General features: G+C 36.7%; 4 protein-coding genes across 10 annotated transcripts in view; 2 read left to right on the top strand and 2 right to left on the bottom strand.

Annotated features, from left to right (window-relative positions):
• LOC105166987 (protein DETOXIFICATION 53-like) overlaps window positions 1-2,873 on the top strand; it is a 3,500-nt gene extending 627 nt beyond the window's left edge. Inside the window, exons 1-2 of one of the 3 annotated variants that reach the window (XM_011086530.2) lie at window positions 940-1,172; window positions 1,275-2,873. In XM_011086530.2, the coding sequence (XP_011084832.1) occupies window positions 1,092-1,172; window positions 1,275-2,663 (1,470 nt within the window). In that variant the 5' untranslated portion in view covers window positions 940-1,091 and the 3' untranslated portion in view covers window positions 2,664-2,873. Of the gene's footprint in view, window positions 1-939; window positions 1,173-1,274 lie in introns of those variants that run through there. The other 2 variants (XM_011086529.2, XM_020695335.1) reach the window with 2 other exon arrangements.
• On the bottom strand, window positions 3,049-6,495 carry LOC105166986 (uncharacterized membrane protein At1g06890). The gene is made up of 8 exons (XM_011086528.2): window positions 6,200-6,495; window positions 5,974-6,124; window positions 5,196-5,380; window positions 5,005-5,072; window positions 4,417-4,549; window positions 3,940-4,101; window positions 3,584-3,853; window positions 3,049-3,456 (listed from the first exon to the last, which is right to left on the bottom strand). The coding sequence occupies exons 2-8, from the start codon at window positions 6,092-6,094 to the stop codon at window positions 3,340-3,342; spliced, it is 1,056 nt and encodes a 351-aa protein (XP_011084830.1). The 5' UTR covers window positions 6,095-6,124; window positions 6,200-6,495; the 3' UTR covers window positions 3,049-3,339.
• Window positions 8,004-11,471, top strand: LOC105166985 (reticulon-like protein B16). Of its 5 annotated transcripts, XM_011086526.2 has the most exons (7): window positions 8,018-8,264; window positions 8,359-8,502; window positions 8,863-9,043; window positions 9,138-9,279; window positions 10,282-10,351; window positions 10,933-11,006; window positions 11,084-11,225. In XM_011086526.2, the coding sequence occupies exons 2-6, from the start codon at window positions 8,361-8,363 to the stop codon at window positions 10,956-10,958; spliced, it is 561 nt and encodes a 186-aa protein (XP_011084828.1). In that variant the 5' UTR covers window positions 8,018-8,264; window positions 8,359-8,360; the 3' UTR covers window positions 10,959-11,006; window positions 11,084-11,225. The 5 variants fall into 5 exon arrangements, with proteins under 5 accessions (XP_020550871.1, XP_011084828.1, XP_011084827.1 ...); XM_020695212.1 differs by lacking the exon at window positions 10,933-11,006 and having other exon boundaries at window positions 8,004-8,264; window positions 8,980-9,043; window positions 9,138-9,180; window positions 11,057-11,471; XM_011086525.2 differs by lacking the exon at window positions 10,933-11,006 and having other exon boundaries at window positions 8,028-8,264; window positions 8,980-9,043; window positions 11,057-11,471.
• On the bottom strand, window positions 12,488-14,695 carry LOC105166984 (expansin-A2). Its single transcript, XM_011086522.2, has 3 exons — window positions 14,478-14,695; window positions 13,700-14,012; window positions 12,488-13,057 (listed from the first exon to the last, which is right to left on the bottom strand). The coding sequence occupies exons 1-3, from the start codon at window positions 14,680-14,682 to the stop codon at window positions 12,754-12,756; spliced, it is 822 nt and encodes a 273-aa protein (XP_011084824.1). The 5' UTR covers window positions 14,683-14,695; the 3' UTR covers window positions 12,488-12,753.

The following is a 14,910-nucleotide window of genomic DNA, read 5'->3' as shown; positions in this document are numbered from 1 at the left end:
TTGCCCCTGTCCCTCCATCCATGTACTTCTACCCCCCCCCCCCCCCCCCCCCCCCTTTTCTTTTTCTTGTTGATATCAAATTATATTTGAACTTCTTAAAGCTAAATCACATGGATCTGACTTCACTCACCAAGTATGTGAATCAGTCCAAGAAATCAGACACGACGATCAATTAGTACAGGTAGTACAGAAGTCAGCAGTAAGGCGCAGAAGGCATGCTGCTGGTAGTGCAATTGATGCAATATCATTCCTTTACCAGATATCAAATCTAAAGATATTCTTTCTCAGATTGGCTAGAAGTACATTCTTTCAAAAAGAAATTTAAAAAAGGAAATCTCTGGACCGTTTCATTTCCAAATGGATCTAGGCTTTGGTTATTAATTGACAATTTTATGTTGATAATTTCTTTCAAAAAGAACAAGATCAATAAGAGTGTGGGGAATAGGAAAACAGCAGATAAACTTGGGAGAGATTTTTTAGGAGAAAGAGATGCAACCTAGAATGACTTTCGTGTTTTAGCTTCAGCGAAAACTTGTTCCTACATTGACTAGGTATGAACGGATATAGGCTGTTATTTCCTGTCACTACTCAAAATGTGGGAACTTGGTTTCAGTAAATGATGCCAAATATATACTAAAGGAGAAAATGGTGAAACCAAGTTAACAACATTAGATACTGATACACAGACCTTACGCTGGATGATAATCATGTCTAATACATCTAGAGAAAATAAAGAATTGCAAATAAAGAAACACACACTTTTACAGAGAGACAAATAAATTGATCTAACAGCATTAAAAACGCCAACTGGCATCAGTTACCAAACAAAGCTGATGAGCCATGCTGTGTTGCGTGAGCATATAGAACTCATTCCATCCTATCATGATTAAGGAGAAATATTCCAAAATATCGCAGATATAACACGTTCTACACATGCATGAGGTTTTGAGGTTTTCCCTTTTCCTTTGTCCTTCCGTGGTTTTCTCCTTTTCATATAAAGCTACGAAAGACTTACGTATACATCTAGCTCAATTCCACCAAGCTCTCAGTTATCCAAGTCGACTGTAAATAGGCACTTCAGATCAGAATATATGAGAAAGTGTAAGTGCTCAAGGGTAAAGGTGTTTCATACAGATCAAATACTCTTCATAATCCTCATGTTTCTCGACTTGGTAACTTGAAACAACATACAATATATAATTTCCCCATCTTTGTTCTCAACACTGACAAGCATCTCAGTTCCTTTGTCTAATTAAATTTGTTATTTAATGCAGGTTGCTGAGAAGCTGGCATCTTTGGCCAAAATTGCCTGCCCTATCATTATAACAAGCTTGCTCATGTATTCGAAGTCCTTCGTCTCTATGCTCTTCTTGGGACATCTTGGAGACATTGCACTGTCTGGTGGCTCCCTGTCAATTAGTTTTGCTAACATAACAGGGTACTCTGTCCTCAAAGGGCTGGCCATGGGGATGGAGCCAATATGTTATCAAGCATATGGAGCAAAGAGATGGGCAATTATGACCAAAACCTACAGAAAGACTCTAATTCTCCTCTTGGCCGCTATCTTTCCAATCTCTTTGTTGTGGTTAAACATGGAACCTATCCTTTTATGGTTAGGCCAAGATGAGAATATCGCTGCAGTGGCCAAGATCTATATAAAGTATTCAATTCCTGACTTGATTGCTCAGGCACATTTCCATCCCCTTAGGACATTCTTAAGGACTCAAAACATTAACAGACCCCTCACCATATCAGTAATAGGTGCTATGCTTCTTCACTGCCCAATCAACTACTTGCTGGTTGTATATTTAAATTTGGGAGTCAAAGGGGTGGCCCTAGCCTCAGCATGGAACACTTTAAATGTAAATTTTGGCCTTCTGGTGTACCTTATCATGTCAAAAACCTCACTAAGACCCTGGGATGGGGGCATAGCTAGCATATTTTCTGAAGGCTGGCACCCACTCCTTGCCCTTGCAGGTTCAAGTGTCTTATCTGTTTGTCTAGAGTGGTGGTGTTACGAAATCTTATTACTGCTTTGCAGTCTCTTAAGCAACCCACAGGTTAATGTTGCAGCAATGGGCATCCTAATACAAACAACAAGCTTACTTTATGTATTCCCCTCTTCCTTGAGCTCAGCTTTGTCAATACAGGTAGGCCATGAGTTAGGGGCTGATCAGCCAAAACAGGCACAACAGACAAGTATTGTTGGTTTCACTCTGGCGGCTCTATGGGGAATTTTGGCTTTCCTTTTCACCACTGCAGTAAGAGATGTTTGGGGCAGACTTTTCACATGTGACCCGATGACTCTTGGTTTAACATCAAGTACTCTTCCTTTATTAGGTTTTTGTGAATTAGGCAACAGCCCCCAGACTGCTGCATGTGGAGTTTTGGTCGGCTCTGCCCGGCCAAAAATGGGCTGCCATATAAATTTTGTATCTTTCTATCTCATAGGTTTGCCAGTTGCAGCTTTATCCGCATTCAAGTTTAACATGGGCTTTTTTGGCCTGTGGTTTGGGATGGCAGCAGCACAAGTTTCATGTACATGCATGATGGTTTGTACCCTCATTTACACAGACTGGAAACAGCAAGCCACCAGAGCAAAGGAGCTAACTCAGGAAAATGAAGATGACAAAAATGACTTGGAAGCCCCTCTGCTAAGCTGAACATGTTAACTAGGAACTGTAGGTCCATGAATTTTAATAAATTGGGGTTAGGGGCTGGGAGTGGGATTGTTTATAAAGATGCACATGGTATGCATGTCAAGAGAGGATGTCGTGGAAGTGGGCTGAATAAAAATGGGCATGGACCCATTTCCCTTTTGTATCTCTGACCAATGTAATTACTTACTACTGCACAAACAGAGAGTTGCAATATCCTTTTAAGATCCCAAACCATCTTGATAATCTTCAGATGTTGTAATAGAGATAAGACAAGAGATATTAATTTGTCAAACTTCGCTTGAACATTCTGTTATGTAGTAGCAGAGAAATAAAATAAATAGATCATGCAAAAATGTGGCCATCAGACCATATTATATTAGGCATGTTATGCGTAAAATCTGAAGTTTTTCATTGAGTTAATGACAAAAGACTAATATACAAAAAAACTATCTGAGTAAGAAATATTTCTTATTTTCATCAGAATAAGTAACACTGTCAACTAAAAGATCTGACGAGAGAGTGTTAGCATTTATATTAGCACAGGGAATAGAAGAGTACTCCTTGATGCCAATGCTTTGAAACTGAGAGCTTTTATCTTCATCTTGAACTTGCCCTTGCATGCTGCACACAGTTGAAGTCTAGAAAATTGCACACCTAATTGTACCAAAAATACAATTTTTCATGCACGCAAATCCTTGTTTGCATCCCAAACTGTGCCCTTTGAGACAGGAAGTTCGTTTAACTTCATGGTACCAGTCTCAACATGTAAAAGAGGATCGGTTTCAGCTTCCTTTAGCTGGACAGATGGCAAAACAAAGAGCTTAGCAGTAGATAGAAAGTAAATATTCATTCTTCAATAGAAAGTCTGGTTAAAGGAACAAGTTACAAGATCTGGAAGAAGAACAAATAGCAATGTCTAATACCTGACCCTGAGCTGATGCTTCTTCAGCTTTTGACTGACTTTCTTGAGTGCAATAATATGAATATAGAATCATCCCAACCAATGCCACCATTATTCCAAAAATGTTCCTCCAGCTAAATGGATCACGAAGCAAAACATAACCAAATGCTAATACTAAACAAGTTTTCAGATGCCCAAGGACTTGATAGGTGACAGGAGATGTCTTTCCTATCACAAGGAATGTGCTAAAATTTACCGAGATTGAAATCAGACAGGATAGTACAATAAAAACCTGCAACACCAATATGAGTTCAGATCTAGGTACAATTTAGAACAAAAAAATTAGTTATAGAGATCTTAAAAACTCATAGTACTTACCACAACTCGTGGTGTATACTCAAAGGAAAAAACATTTTGGTTAGTCAAAAGCCTATCCAGAAATGGACCCGAGATAAGCAAGGTGACTGCTTGATAAAGACAAGACTGATACAGGAGTTGGGTCGAAGAAATCTTATATCTCTTTTGGATGGTATTGGTCATCTGAAAGGAACTGATTAAGATATCAAACAAAAACAATAATCCAAAAACCAAAATGGAATGCGTAGTTCAAGATATTTTTTCATTACTTCTCCTTAATCATCATCAGATTCTTTGGTTAGTATCTCTATGTTTTATGATACATGCATAAGTCCTGAGCTCTATCAGATTTTCTCATCCCTCCTGTGACCTGTTATCCTTTGCTTCTAGCTTTTTCTTGTGTCTGTTATTCGCCTGCATATGATGATGATGGTCTGATAATGGTACTAGGCCAAACGAAAGTAAACAAAGAATGCATCAAAATGGCAAAAAGGATACAATTTGAGCAACACAGGTAGTAACAACTGCAAGGAGAGAGAGAAAAGATCCCAGGATATTCAGCTGCAGATCAGTAACTGTTGCAATTCCAACACCTAGAAGCAGAATGGCCAGAGAAAGCTTAATGCTCTTACTGCAATAAGACGACTGAAGAAATATTAGAGACAGAAGAAACCAACAAAAGAGTTCAGACCTATATGAGCAAAACTATCTTAACCTTACTGAAAAAAGGCTAATCCTGAGACAAAGCATCTGACGGTTAGTTAGGTGTATCAAAAGAATTGGAGAATTTTCCAATGATCATTATGTGCAGCAAAACAGCTGTCTGCTGTAAGGCCATAGTCATGGTTTACTCGAATAAAATCCATGACTATGCATCCAATTGGGCACCTTTAGTCTTTACCAAGCAATTACAGCATCCAATTGGAAGTTTTTTATGTTTTCATGAAGAATGTGAAAAAAAAAAGAAACAGAGTATTGCTCCTATACATTACGACAAAAATGTGATCAAGGATGAAGCATGAAGTATGTAAAGATCATGTGGTAAAAGATATTTACTGCTTTTCCATATGATAAACGGAAACCGACCTGAATGTTTTGCTTAAGAAAAGGGTTTCCAAGAGCACTGTGCATGGGATAATTGCCAACTTCGTCATCTGGTTAAGGTAATAGAATTAGAATTAGAAGATCAGAAAACTAGGGAGTTGCATATCAAAAGTTGGATCAGGCAAGGAACACACACACACACACTCTATATATATATATATATATATCTTTACCTGATAGAAACCAACTGAATTGAAACCTAAGCTGAGGTTTAACAATCCAATTGAAATTCCATTTAAGATGCCAAACCCAATTACAGTTTGTAATTCTATTGGTTTGTGCTCAAAGAATTTCATGGATAGTGCCACATGAAGAGAGCAAAAAGTAACCAGCAGATGCCAGCTCGTCAGAGTTGTAGCTGCATAAAGAAGAATCAAACTTCATCTTCTCAAACATCCCATTTTCAAAAGAAATATGTAGCACAAGATGACGTTATAATAAGTAGAGACTGCTTTCTTTATCTACCAAGGAAACCACACTACCAGATTAAGAAAACAATCAGGAACACTATCAGAATTTGGGTGATCGCATTCTTTATGTAATGATGAAACAAAATTGCACAGCTAAACCACAGACCAAACTCCAAAAAAGGATTTGTTGAAACTAGAATCACCTCACTTTCTAAAGCAATTGTTCCAACTCAAATAGTGCTCATTGTTACATTTCAGCTGTTTTTTTTTCCTCTGCTTTGCAGCTATGAGACCAGATGCTAAAATGCATGATATGAAGCACAAAAAAAGTGAAAAAGAATAAATATCCAGCATGATTCTACAGGACACAAACATAACAGTGCAGCACTTATCAATAGAATTGAAACTAAAAGAACTACTGCAAAACGAATTTCTAGCACTAAGTCATACATGCCTCAACATCTGAACATAAATCATAGAAAAGAATTCCTATACTCTACAATCAAACAATGGCTTGTCAGATAAGTAACAAGTGACTCACCGAAAATGAAATGTAAATTGCTCATAAGCGCTTTATTACAAATCACAATTGAAACCGACGAAACCACCGACAGAGTAAGCGCCCCTACCGTCCCCAACTGAAACCCTTTATTCTCATTCATCTTCCTTTTCTTCTATATCCTTTCTTCGTCCTATGATCAAGAATTCACAGTTAATCACCCAAACCCGAAACGATCAAGAATTCGCACAAAAAACGAGTTTATAACCTGAGATGAATATGGATATACGTGCAGGGGGAGTACGTGATCTGTAATTGGGAAAGGAGCGAATATGGGTTGCTTACAATTAGGGCAAAATCTACGCAGTCACTATCGATTGTTCAACTACAGCTTTGTTGTGAAAACGTGTGCCTGAATACACCTCATTATTCTATATATGCACATGAATATACAAAGATTACAGTCAATTCTTTGTGATAGTGTGTGTTAGGGTATCTACAGTTGTGTGTGGTGGTCGACCCAAATATGGATTTGGGGTGGGGTGGGGTGGGGTGGGGTGAGGGGGTGCTTGTGTTCAGTTCTTCAGTTGCATCTTCTTCTCCATTGAACGCGGGCTTGAGCACCTGTTTTAAAATATTATAAGAAATAAAATAAAATATTTCAATACGACGCCATTCCTTCTATTCGCTTTTTGTATATTTATTTTATTATTTTTTGGGCAACAATATCTTGGTAGTATTATAATTTATTTTGATATACCAAAATACATAAATAAATAAGAGTAAATTACAAATAACTCCATTGAGATTCAGCATAATCCCGAATACCCCTATCGGATATTGTAAATACCCACTTAAATAAAAAATAATTATATCTCCAATAAGATGAAAATTACTACTTTTTTAAAAAATATATATATATAAGGATGAATAAAATAAATAATCTATTGAGAATATTAGTTCATTGTATAAAATTTGAAAATAATATTATAATTCTTGAAAGGACATTTTGTACTGTTCAATATAAAAATTATTGATATTACACAAGTTTTAAGATCAGTAAAATATTTATAATTATTCAAAACCTTAACTGTAATTTAGCCCATAAACAAATAGACATCCATGTGCCAATTTCAACAATTGCAATTTCCCTTTCTAAGAATCCTCACACGCGATCGTTTGTTAAATATAAGTAGATATTTTTCACGTATTTAATTGCATTATTAATTGTGTTATTGTAGATACCATATAAGAAAATTTTGACATAATTCCAAGTTTGGGATTAATGATTTTGGGTGCAGTCATGTATATTATTATGGTGATGTGCATTTTACGTCTAAAAAGGCATAAGACGATGATGATGAATGGTGAGAGATCCGAGTACATGATGGTGGGCTGTGCACGTGATTCACATCAATTCATTTTATAAAATAATAATAATAATAAAATTGGATAATTCTGAATAATTAATCAGTAGAAGTTGTGAATCAAGAAGTCTCTGATTCATCTTTCTTGGTGCCATTTTTCTTTCTTATGCTGCTTGTGAAGGTTAATGTGCAAAGTGGGTAATAGATAGATGTAAGAGGACAAAATATCATATATTTATATAAATGAGTGTAATATCATATCATCATCCAACAACTCTAGAAACCACATCCATCAGGCTTTGATTTCATGACGTACAAGCAGCTCACAAAATATTGTATTTAGCTCTAATCCAACTATTGTTAACAATTAGCTTTCATGCTTCCATTTCAAAAATCACCCATCAATCACAATTACTAGTCTACAAGCATTCCAGATTTATGGGCTTTAAAGCAAAGATAAAGCCTTTTGAATCCATCAATCGATTTCATTCTTTATATTTTCACTTTTTCATTCAATTTTGAACGAAAATAAAATTGAAAGTCGGAGGGATTCATACATTGAGTTTTGCTTTATTTCTATCTCTTCCTCCTAATCAAACACCAAACTGTCTTTTATATATTCTTTTTTGCTTTTATTTTTTTATACTCTCATTTTTTCGCTTCAACCAAATATACTTTTTGAAAAAACATCAATTCAGCATTAGGGACACAAGTGTAATTTACCCCATAAATCCAATCCACAACTCATAACAGAAAAGAATAAAAAATGGAAAAACCGGCGACGACCTGCTATACGACGTCGTAGGGTGTTGTCGAAGATGATTGGCGAATCTTCACGGCAGGCTTACTTTTCAATCCCAACTCTAAAATCAGTACTAGTAAAGGAGAAACCCGAGTTGTTCTCTCCGACAATCCAACAACAATTGGATTACACGGTCGATTGTGCTTCGATTTAGGCTAAAAGAGGTCGCAATTTCAAGAGTTTTGCGAGTTCCGGCTTTTTCCCTGGTGGGATTTCATTTTTGCGTTTTTTTGATGTTAATGATTGTGGGAAATGCAGAAATGGAGAATTCAAATTCAGAAGATTTGTGCGGTGTAGAGCAGAATGAGGAGTGTAGGATCAACGATCCAGCGTCGACGAGCTCGTCTTACAGATTGTTCGGTCGTCAGGCCTCTGTTCATCAAATGATGGGTGGCGGCAAAGGTATATTATCGGCTAATGAAAGTTATTTCTGAAATATAATTTAGTTCGGACTGCAGTTGTTAGAAATTAGAATAAGCTCCTTGGCTCCATCTACTGCTTTTTAAAATTTTACTTAATGATGCTGCTAGTTTCAGTTTTGCGCTTAGTTACTGCTGAATATTTACAATGTCACATGCTGATTGTTTTTCTGAACTATGGAAAAAGAGTTTTATGAAATTTGCTGTTTAGTTTAAGATTGCAGTTGTGAGATAAGCACTATGTTTCTTACGCTTGTATGTTTGCAACTGCTGCCTCCATTTTATACTGGCTTCCACTTCTTCAACTGAGCCCATCTCACTGATTTTTCACTCTGATTTTTAGCTGCTGATGTCATACTGTGGAGACGGCGTCATGCTTCATTTGGCATACTTCTTGTTGCCACTTTTTCCTGGCTATTAATTGAGCGCTCAGGGATATCATTTTTATCTCTTTGTTCAGATGTGTTGCTGATTTTAATTGTTCTGCTGTTCCTCAAGGCAAACTATGCTGTATTTAGAAAAAAGTATGTTAATTCTACTATTGGTATGTTCAACATTTCAAAGTTCTATTGTTTCATCTAGGAATCACCTGAAATCTTTTTATTGCTCTTTGCACAGGCAACCAAAGACACTACCAGAACTAGTTCTATCAGAAGAAATGGTAAATAATGCTGCTGCATCATTTCGTGTTAAAATCAATTACATGCTGCTTATGGCTCATGACATTACTCTTGGCAAAGATTTTAGACTTTTCTTCAAGGTTAGTGATTTATGAAGTGAGTTTGCAATTCTATTTAGTGAATAACTACAGAGGGAAAACTTCCCACCCGATTCCATGTGCCTCTTGACTATTTTTTCCCCAGTAGTTGCTATAATGATGTTAATCATTATTAATTCCACAAATAGCCAAAGGTAAGATTTCCAGTCATTTATCAATCAAGTCTCAAGTGTGATCCAAGTGCTATTAGTGCCAGCAGGAGGTGTTAGGGAGCAAATATTTAATTTTGGTGAACTCTGCCATAATAACATCCAGCTATATTACTTTTTGCTTGCTGCACGAAGTGTTTAGAGCTCACTACTAATATAGATAAAAGACAAGTGGAGATGTCCCGGGATTCACGTTGAAGTAGGTTTTTGCTAACTGCAACATGATCTAGATTCCACAAGTTTTATGTTTCCTGACATATGATCATCGGCTTCTGATTGCCTACTTATTTTTCTGACTACTGTTAGAAGTATGACTAGTGCTGCTGTGTTTTCTGTTGTTTTGTTCAGTTTTATGAAATTTGAGGACTCACTATTTAATGAAAACATTCATGGTGAAACTCTGCTGCACACCTAATTCTTTTTTCCTATCAAGTTCCAAATCTCTCAACTGGTTACATTATCTGCATGCAAACGACATGGGTTGCTTACGTGAGGCCCATTCTCTATATTTTCTATTTATGTTTGTTTTCATGTGATCTGAATTTTGTCTTATTATATGTGAGACACCATGAATAATATTTTGAACTTTATATGTGTACATCTTGCCCGCACTTATTAAACTCACTGTTGATGATCATAGTTCAAGATGTAAAGAGTTGATGTGTTTGACTTAAAACCTGAAACGCCATAAGCATCCAAAAAATAGTGTTCTGCTGGGAATAATGGGCGTCTGGTTTAGGCCACCCAAAATTTCATGACACATTCATTATTTACTTTGCACTTTTACTCAGTGATTCCACGAAAAGGGATGAAGTTGCCTTGATGAAAATTGCAGGTTGTGATTGCTTTGTGGCTCTTGTCTGTGATTGGTAGCCTGATATCTTTCTTCACTCTCGCATATATAGGTACACCGGTCTATCTTTGGTTTTTTACCTGCTGCATGATGCTGTGCCATTTTGAGATCTCTTGATGTCAGTCTCTTTTTGTTTAGTTCTATAGAGATGACTGTTCATTATATCTCCAATGCAAGCAAATCATAGATGCTATGTAGTTCAACCAACATCTTGGTCCTAGCTTTCTGAAAGATGGACTCACTGGAACATACTTGTAAACTTGAAATATTAGGGGCAAGATGTTATGGAGATGCAGGGGCATATCTGTGGATTGTGCATTTAGTTTCTTTTCAGGTCAATTTGTTTAGTTTGTTGGAGTCTTTACCATTTCTGTTATGACTATGAAATGCAAACTTTTGGCTTATGAAACATGTGCATTAGAATAATGGCCATTGAAATGTGTGTTCTTAGGTAGTTGTAGCAACAAATATACATATGTTCTCTTTTATGTGAATTTAGTTGAAAAATGTTCTGAACCTCTATTTGCATATGAAAAGATGTTCTTAGATTCATTCTTCAGTGACGTTTTTAATGTTGTTATGTTGATTTGTGAAGTGGTCTCCAGTGGTCTCACATGTTGTTATCTCTGGCAGCTGAGAAAGCCTACAATTATCGCTGAAAAGTTTATTTTGTTACTTATTTTCTACACAGATGCCCTTGGAATATGGTCAGATCACAATCCTTTTATTTTCTTACATTTTACCATTGATAAAGCAGGAATCATTCTTTCCATTACAATTCCAGCATTGTATGACAAATTTGAGGACCATGTTGATCGCTTCGCGGGGATGATCCACAGAAAGTTTTCGAAGCATTATAAGATAGTGGATGAAAGTTTGCAGAGCAGACTGCCTAGGACTCTGGCCAAGGAAAAAGATCCTTAACTTAGACGAGCTGCTCCTTCGATTGGACCAATATGTCGTCCCCTTCTTTTGAGTACATGGAACAAGGGAATTAAAGGTTGGCTTCTCATTTCACTGAACCTTAGCGAGTAATCTCTTGAGTCTGTTGTTGGTCGTAGAATCAGACGATCAAGCGTGTACAGACATTATCACTCTTATACCCATATTATTTGTTATTATTCAACAACAAATCCAACCATTAATGATATGAACGAGGTTTGTTGACTTCAGCATTTACGTTGAATGGAAATTGCATTTTACCCTTGAGATGACTAATTCAATAATTATATAAACCACTCCTAAAGTTTGAGATATACCGGCACTAAAGTTTTTAAAGTTACATATACCTCACTAACCATTATGATGATCTTACATATAATTATAAGCTTTTATGGTATTATCAGCATCATATTTTAGTAAAATGATAAACTTTAATTTAATTATTAGTTTAAATTATAAACGTGTCTCTAAAAGTTTTGAGTATGTTTATACATTGAAATTTATGTAAAAATTTTAATATTTCTAACTTGTGATAAAATTTTGAAATTCACATCTCAGAAAATTAATTAGACCAACTTAAGAAAGTTTAAGTACAACTAGACCAAATATCAAGCATCGAGCTGTAATTATTAAAAAGAGAGCCTATGGTCCGTAGATAGTTAAGATAAAAATCCTAAAAATCAAGCCCTACTTCCTAAATACCAATCCCCCAAAAATGAAATCCTGGTCTCCATTTCATTTTACACAAATAAAATCTAAACCTCAAACTCAAATAATCTGAGATAAAAATAAGCGAGTGAATAGAGGTAGTTTCAATGTCGTCGGAGGAACCATCAACCAACCAGTCCACCACTTGATGGCCAATGCCTCCGGTGCCGTCCCTAGCGTTTGAAATGACAGAAAGGCAAGCAACATGATCAGAGTCGTTCTTCAAGAACCCGGCGTGAATTGCGGAGGACTTCAGGTTCAGGGTAGTTGCGAGGAAGACTTCAGTGGTAATCATCTTTGACCCTTAGTCGTTGATTCATTCAACATATATTATTATTTTATTTTCAGAATAATTTTGCATGTTTTCAAACACATTACTTTGATTATTTTTTGAAAATATTAATTAAAATTACATGTTATTTACATCTAGCTGTTGAATTGAGGTATTATTAGGGTGTATTTATAATTTCATAAAGATGTGAGATATTTATGTAATTAGACATATAAGTATCACTGTAATTTATACTTAAGACAAATGTCTAGTAAAAGGACCATTAAACCATACTTGATTAAGGTAGCCCTAACTCAGTGTTTGTACTGAATCAAGGATTGAATCTACATGATAATTCATTTCAACCTCTTTTAAAAGGGGGCAAAAAGAAAAAAAAGGCAAAAACAATTGTAACTTGACTACGTACATACGTATATCAGGCCTAGCGCGGGCGTAAACCTACCACCACTGCTCCCAACGGACCATATACAAATATAATTTCATTTCATCCTATTTATTGCCCTTGAAAACAACTAGAATTGTCCACCTTCAAATGTTTGTCCAAACTGCCAGTTTCCAGGTACTACGTTGTAGCTGGTAACAGTTCTTCCATCGCTTGTGGTGACCCGGAACGAGAGGCTTTGGCCGTTGAGGTAGGAGTTGCTCTGCCAGTTCTGGCCCCAGTTTCTTGACATGGATTGCCATCCAGTTCTTGACCCTTTGATCGACACGCTGTGGACATCACCGGCGCCGGCAACGTTGGTGATCAGGACTAGGTTGAAGTAGGAGTGGCCGTTGATTGTGAACCTTATTCCCCCCTTCTTTCTGCAGGGCACCCTGTCAAAACCCAACACAGATTATGTCGAGACTGGATTAAGAGGGTGTTCAGCTAAGTTTATTTAATTGATTATATAAACTCATACATCTTAAAAAATATTTTTAAAACTCGTACGATATGTTAGATCTTATTTTAAAAATAAGATAATGGAGCTTATAAGATATTAGTAATGACAAATTAGTAATTAATTTAAAGAATTTTATTAAGATTTTAGAAATAAGTTGGCAACTCACTTTTTTGGTTTTTTTATAAAAGAGCTTGTGAGCTCCAGATATCTTATCTTAAGATATTTTTCTAAAAAATTTATCAAACACTTTGTAATATCTTAGGCTCATCCAAACACCCATAATAATATAGCACCAATTTGGAATGGAAGATCTTAAATTACATGTATTAATCGTATCTTTTGTGGTGAAAAATTCTAACCCAAATTGAGAATACACTTGTTGAGTGATTGATATACAATTCAGGTGATTAATCACATGTTAAGTTTATCATATTTGCTCTGCGATTAATTTAGTTCAACCAAACTTAATTTGAATAAGAATTTTTCTTGTGTGGCACTAAGATATGGCCTCAAACACTATTATCCTTATCCTACTCAAAAATCATTTGGGCTCAATTAGCCTAAGTGAAGTTACCTTCTGAAAGAAACAGGGACGATTCCAGCCCGGTATTGTGCAATTTGCAAGAAAGCAGGTTGAGCCAAATCAAAGTGCTGCCGAGGCGGGTTGCACCACCCGCCGTTGTTGTTAGGCAGGGACGGGTTGGGCGGGCAGAAGTTTGTGGCAGTGACCATAATGCTGCCGGACAAGCACCATTTCGGCTGGCCAGAACACCTTAGCTCGAAGCAAGCCCCGCAGCTAAGTCCATTGTTGAATAGAGCAGTGCTGAGGGCTGCAGTGTTGGTGCCGTATCCTTGGCTGTACAAGTTGCCATACCCACAAGCACCCCCTGCATTCATAATAGCCAAGAAAATGTATCACTTGTTGGAATTCCATGATAAATCACCTTTTGGGCTAGCATGTTGTCGTGTGTGACCAAAAGCTTAATGATATAGGTTAATGCCACTGTCACGAGGGGAAGACGTGTGGTCCCATTACAAAGAAGTGGCCATTGTGCAAAATTGGGAGCACCTTTTCGGTAGCATGGCATGCTGTTGTGCCCTTAATTTTGGATAATGTTTAAGAGGTTTTGAAACTCTTGAGTTTCAGGCAATCACAATCATTTATGTACGATGAATTTCATATGAATGATAACGTTGTTATGATTGCTCTCAAGCTATAGGTCCTGAAACCTCCTAAGAACGACACACATTATACAATAAATAGAATCTTGATTTCAAAATACAAAAAATAAAATCATTATCGTCAAAGTGACCTATGTATTTCTTCTTTTCCTAAAGTTGTTTTAACTCACCCATTGTGCCCGAAGCATCCCCACCACCATAGAAAGTGGCGTAAGCGCTTTGCCACCCTCCGTAATCGCCATAAGTGGCTCGTAGACAAAAGGTGAAGAAGGAGAAGAGTAGTAGAGAGAGCATGGACATTGTTGGAACAGCCATGAATGAGGAAGAAAGAAGTGTTAGGTAGGAGTGAAGTGGTGATGAGAGGTTTGTGCACATAAGTTTGATGAATGGGAGGGGGTTATTTATATAGAGAAGACAAGAAGGGGGCAATGTGAGTATATGTCAGTGTGGATGAAATTGACAAGTTTGAACAAGAGGCAACAACAAGTGAATCACAAAATATTTGAAGTCAGAAAGATGCACATGCACTTGCTCCAACTTGAACTACCAACTGCTAATCCCATAGACCCTACAAGCACATGCACTTCTCAACTGTTTTCCACA

Source organism: Sesamum indicum, linkage group LG7 (assembly GCF_000512975.1).
Source record: "Sesamum indicum cultivar Zhongzhi No. 13 linkage group LG7, S_indicum_v1.0, whole genome shotgun sequence".
NCBI lineage: Eukaryota > Viridiplantae > Streptophyta > Magnoliopsida > Lamiales > Pedaliaceae > Sesamum > Sesamum indicum.
Note: the sequence above shows the minus strand (reverse complement) of the source record. Positions and strands in the feature narration are given on the sequence as shown.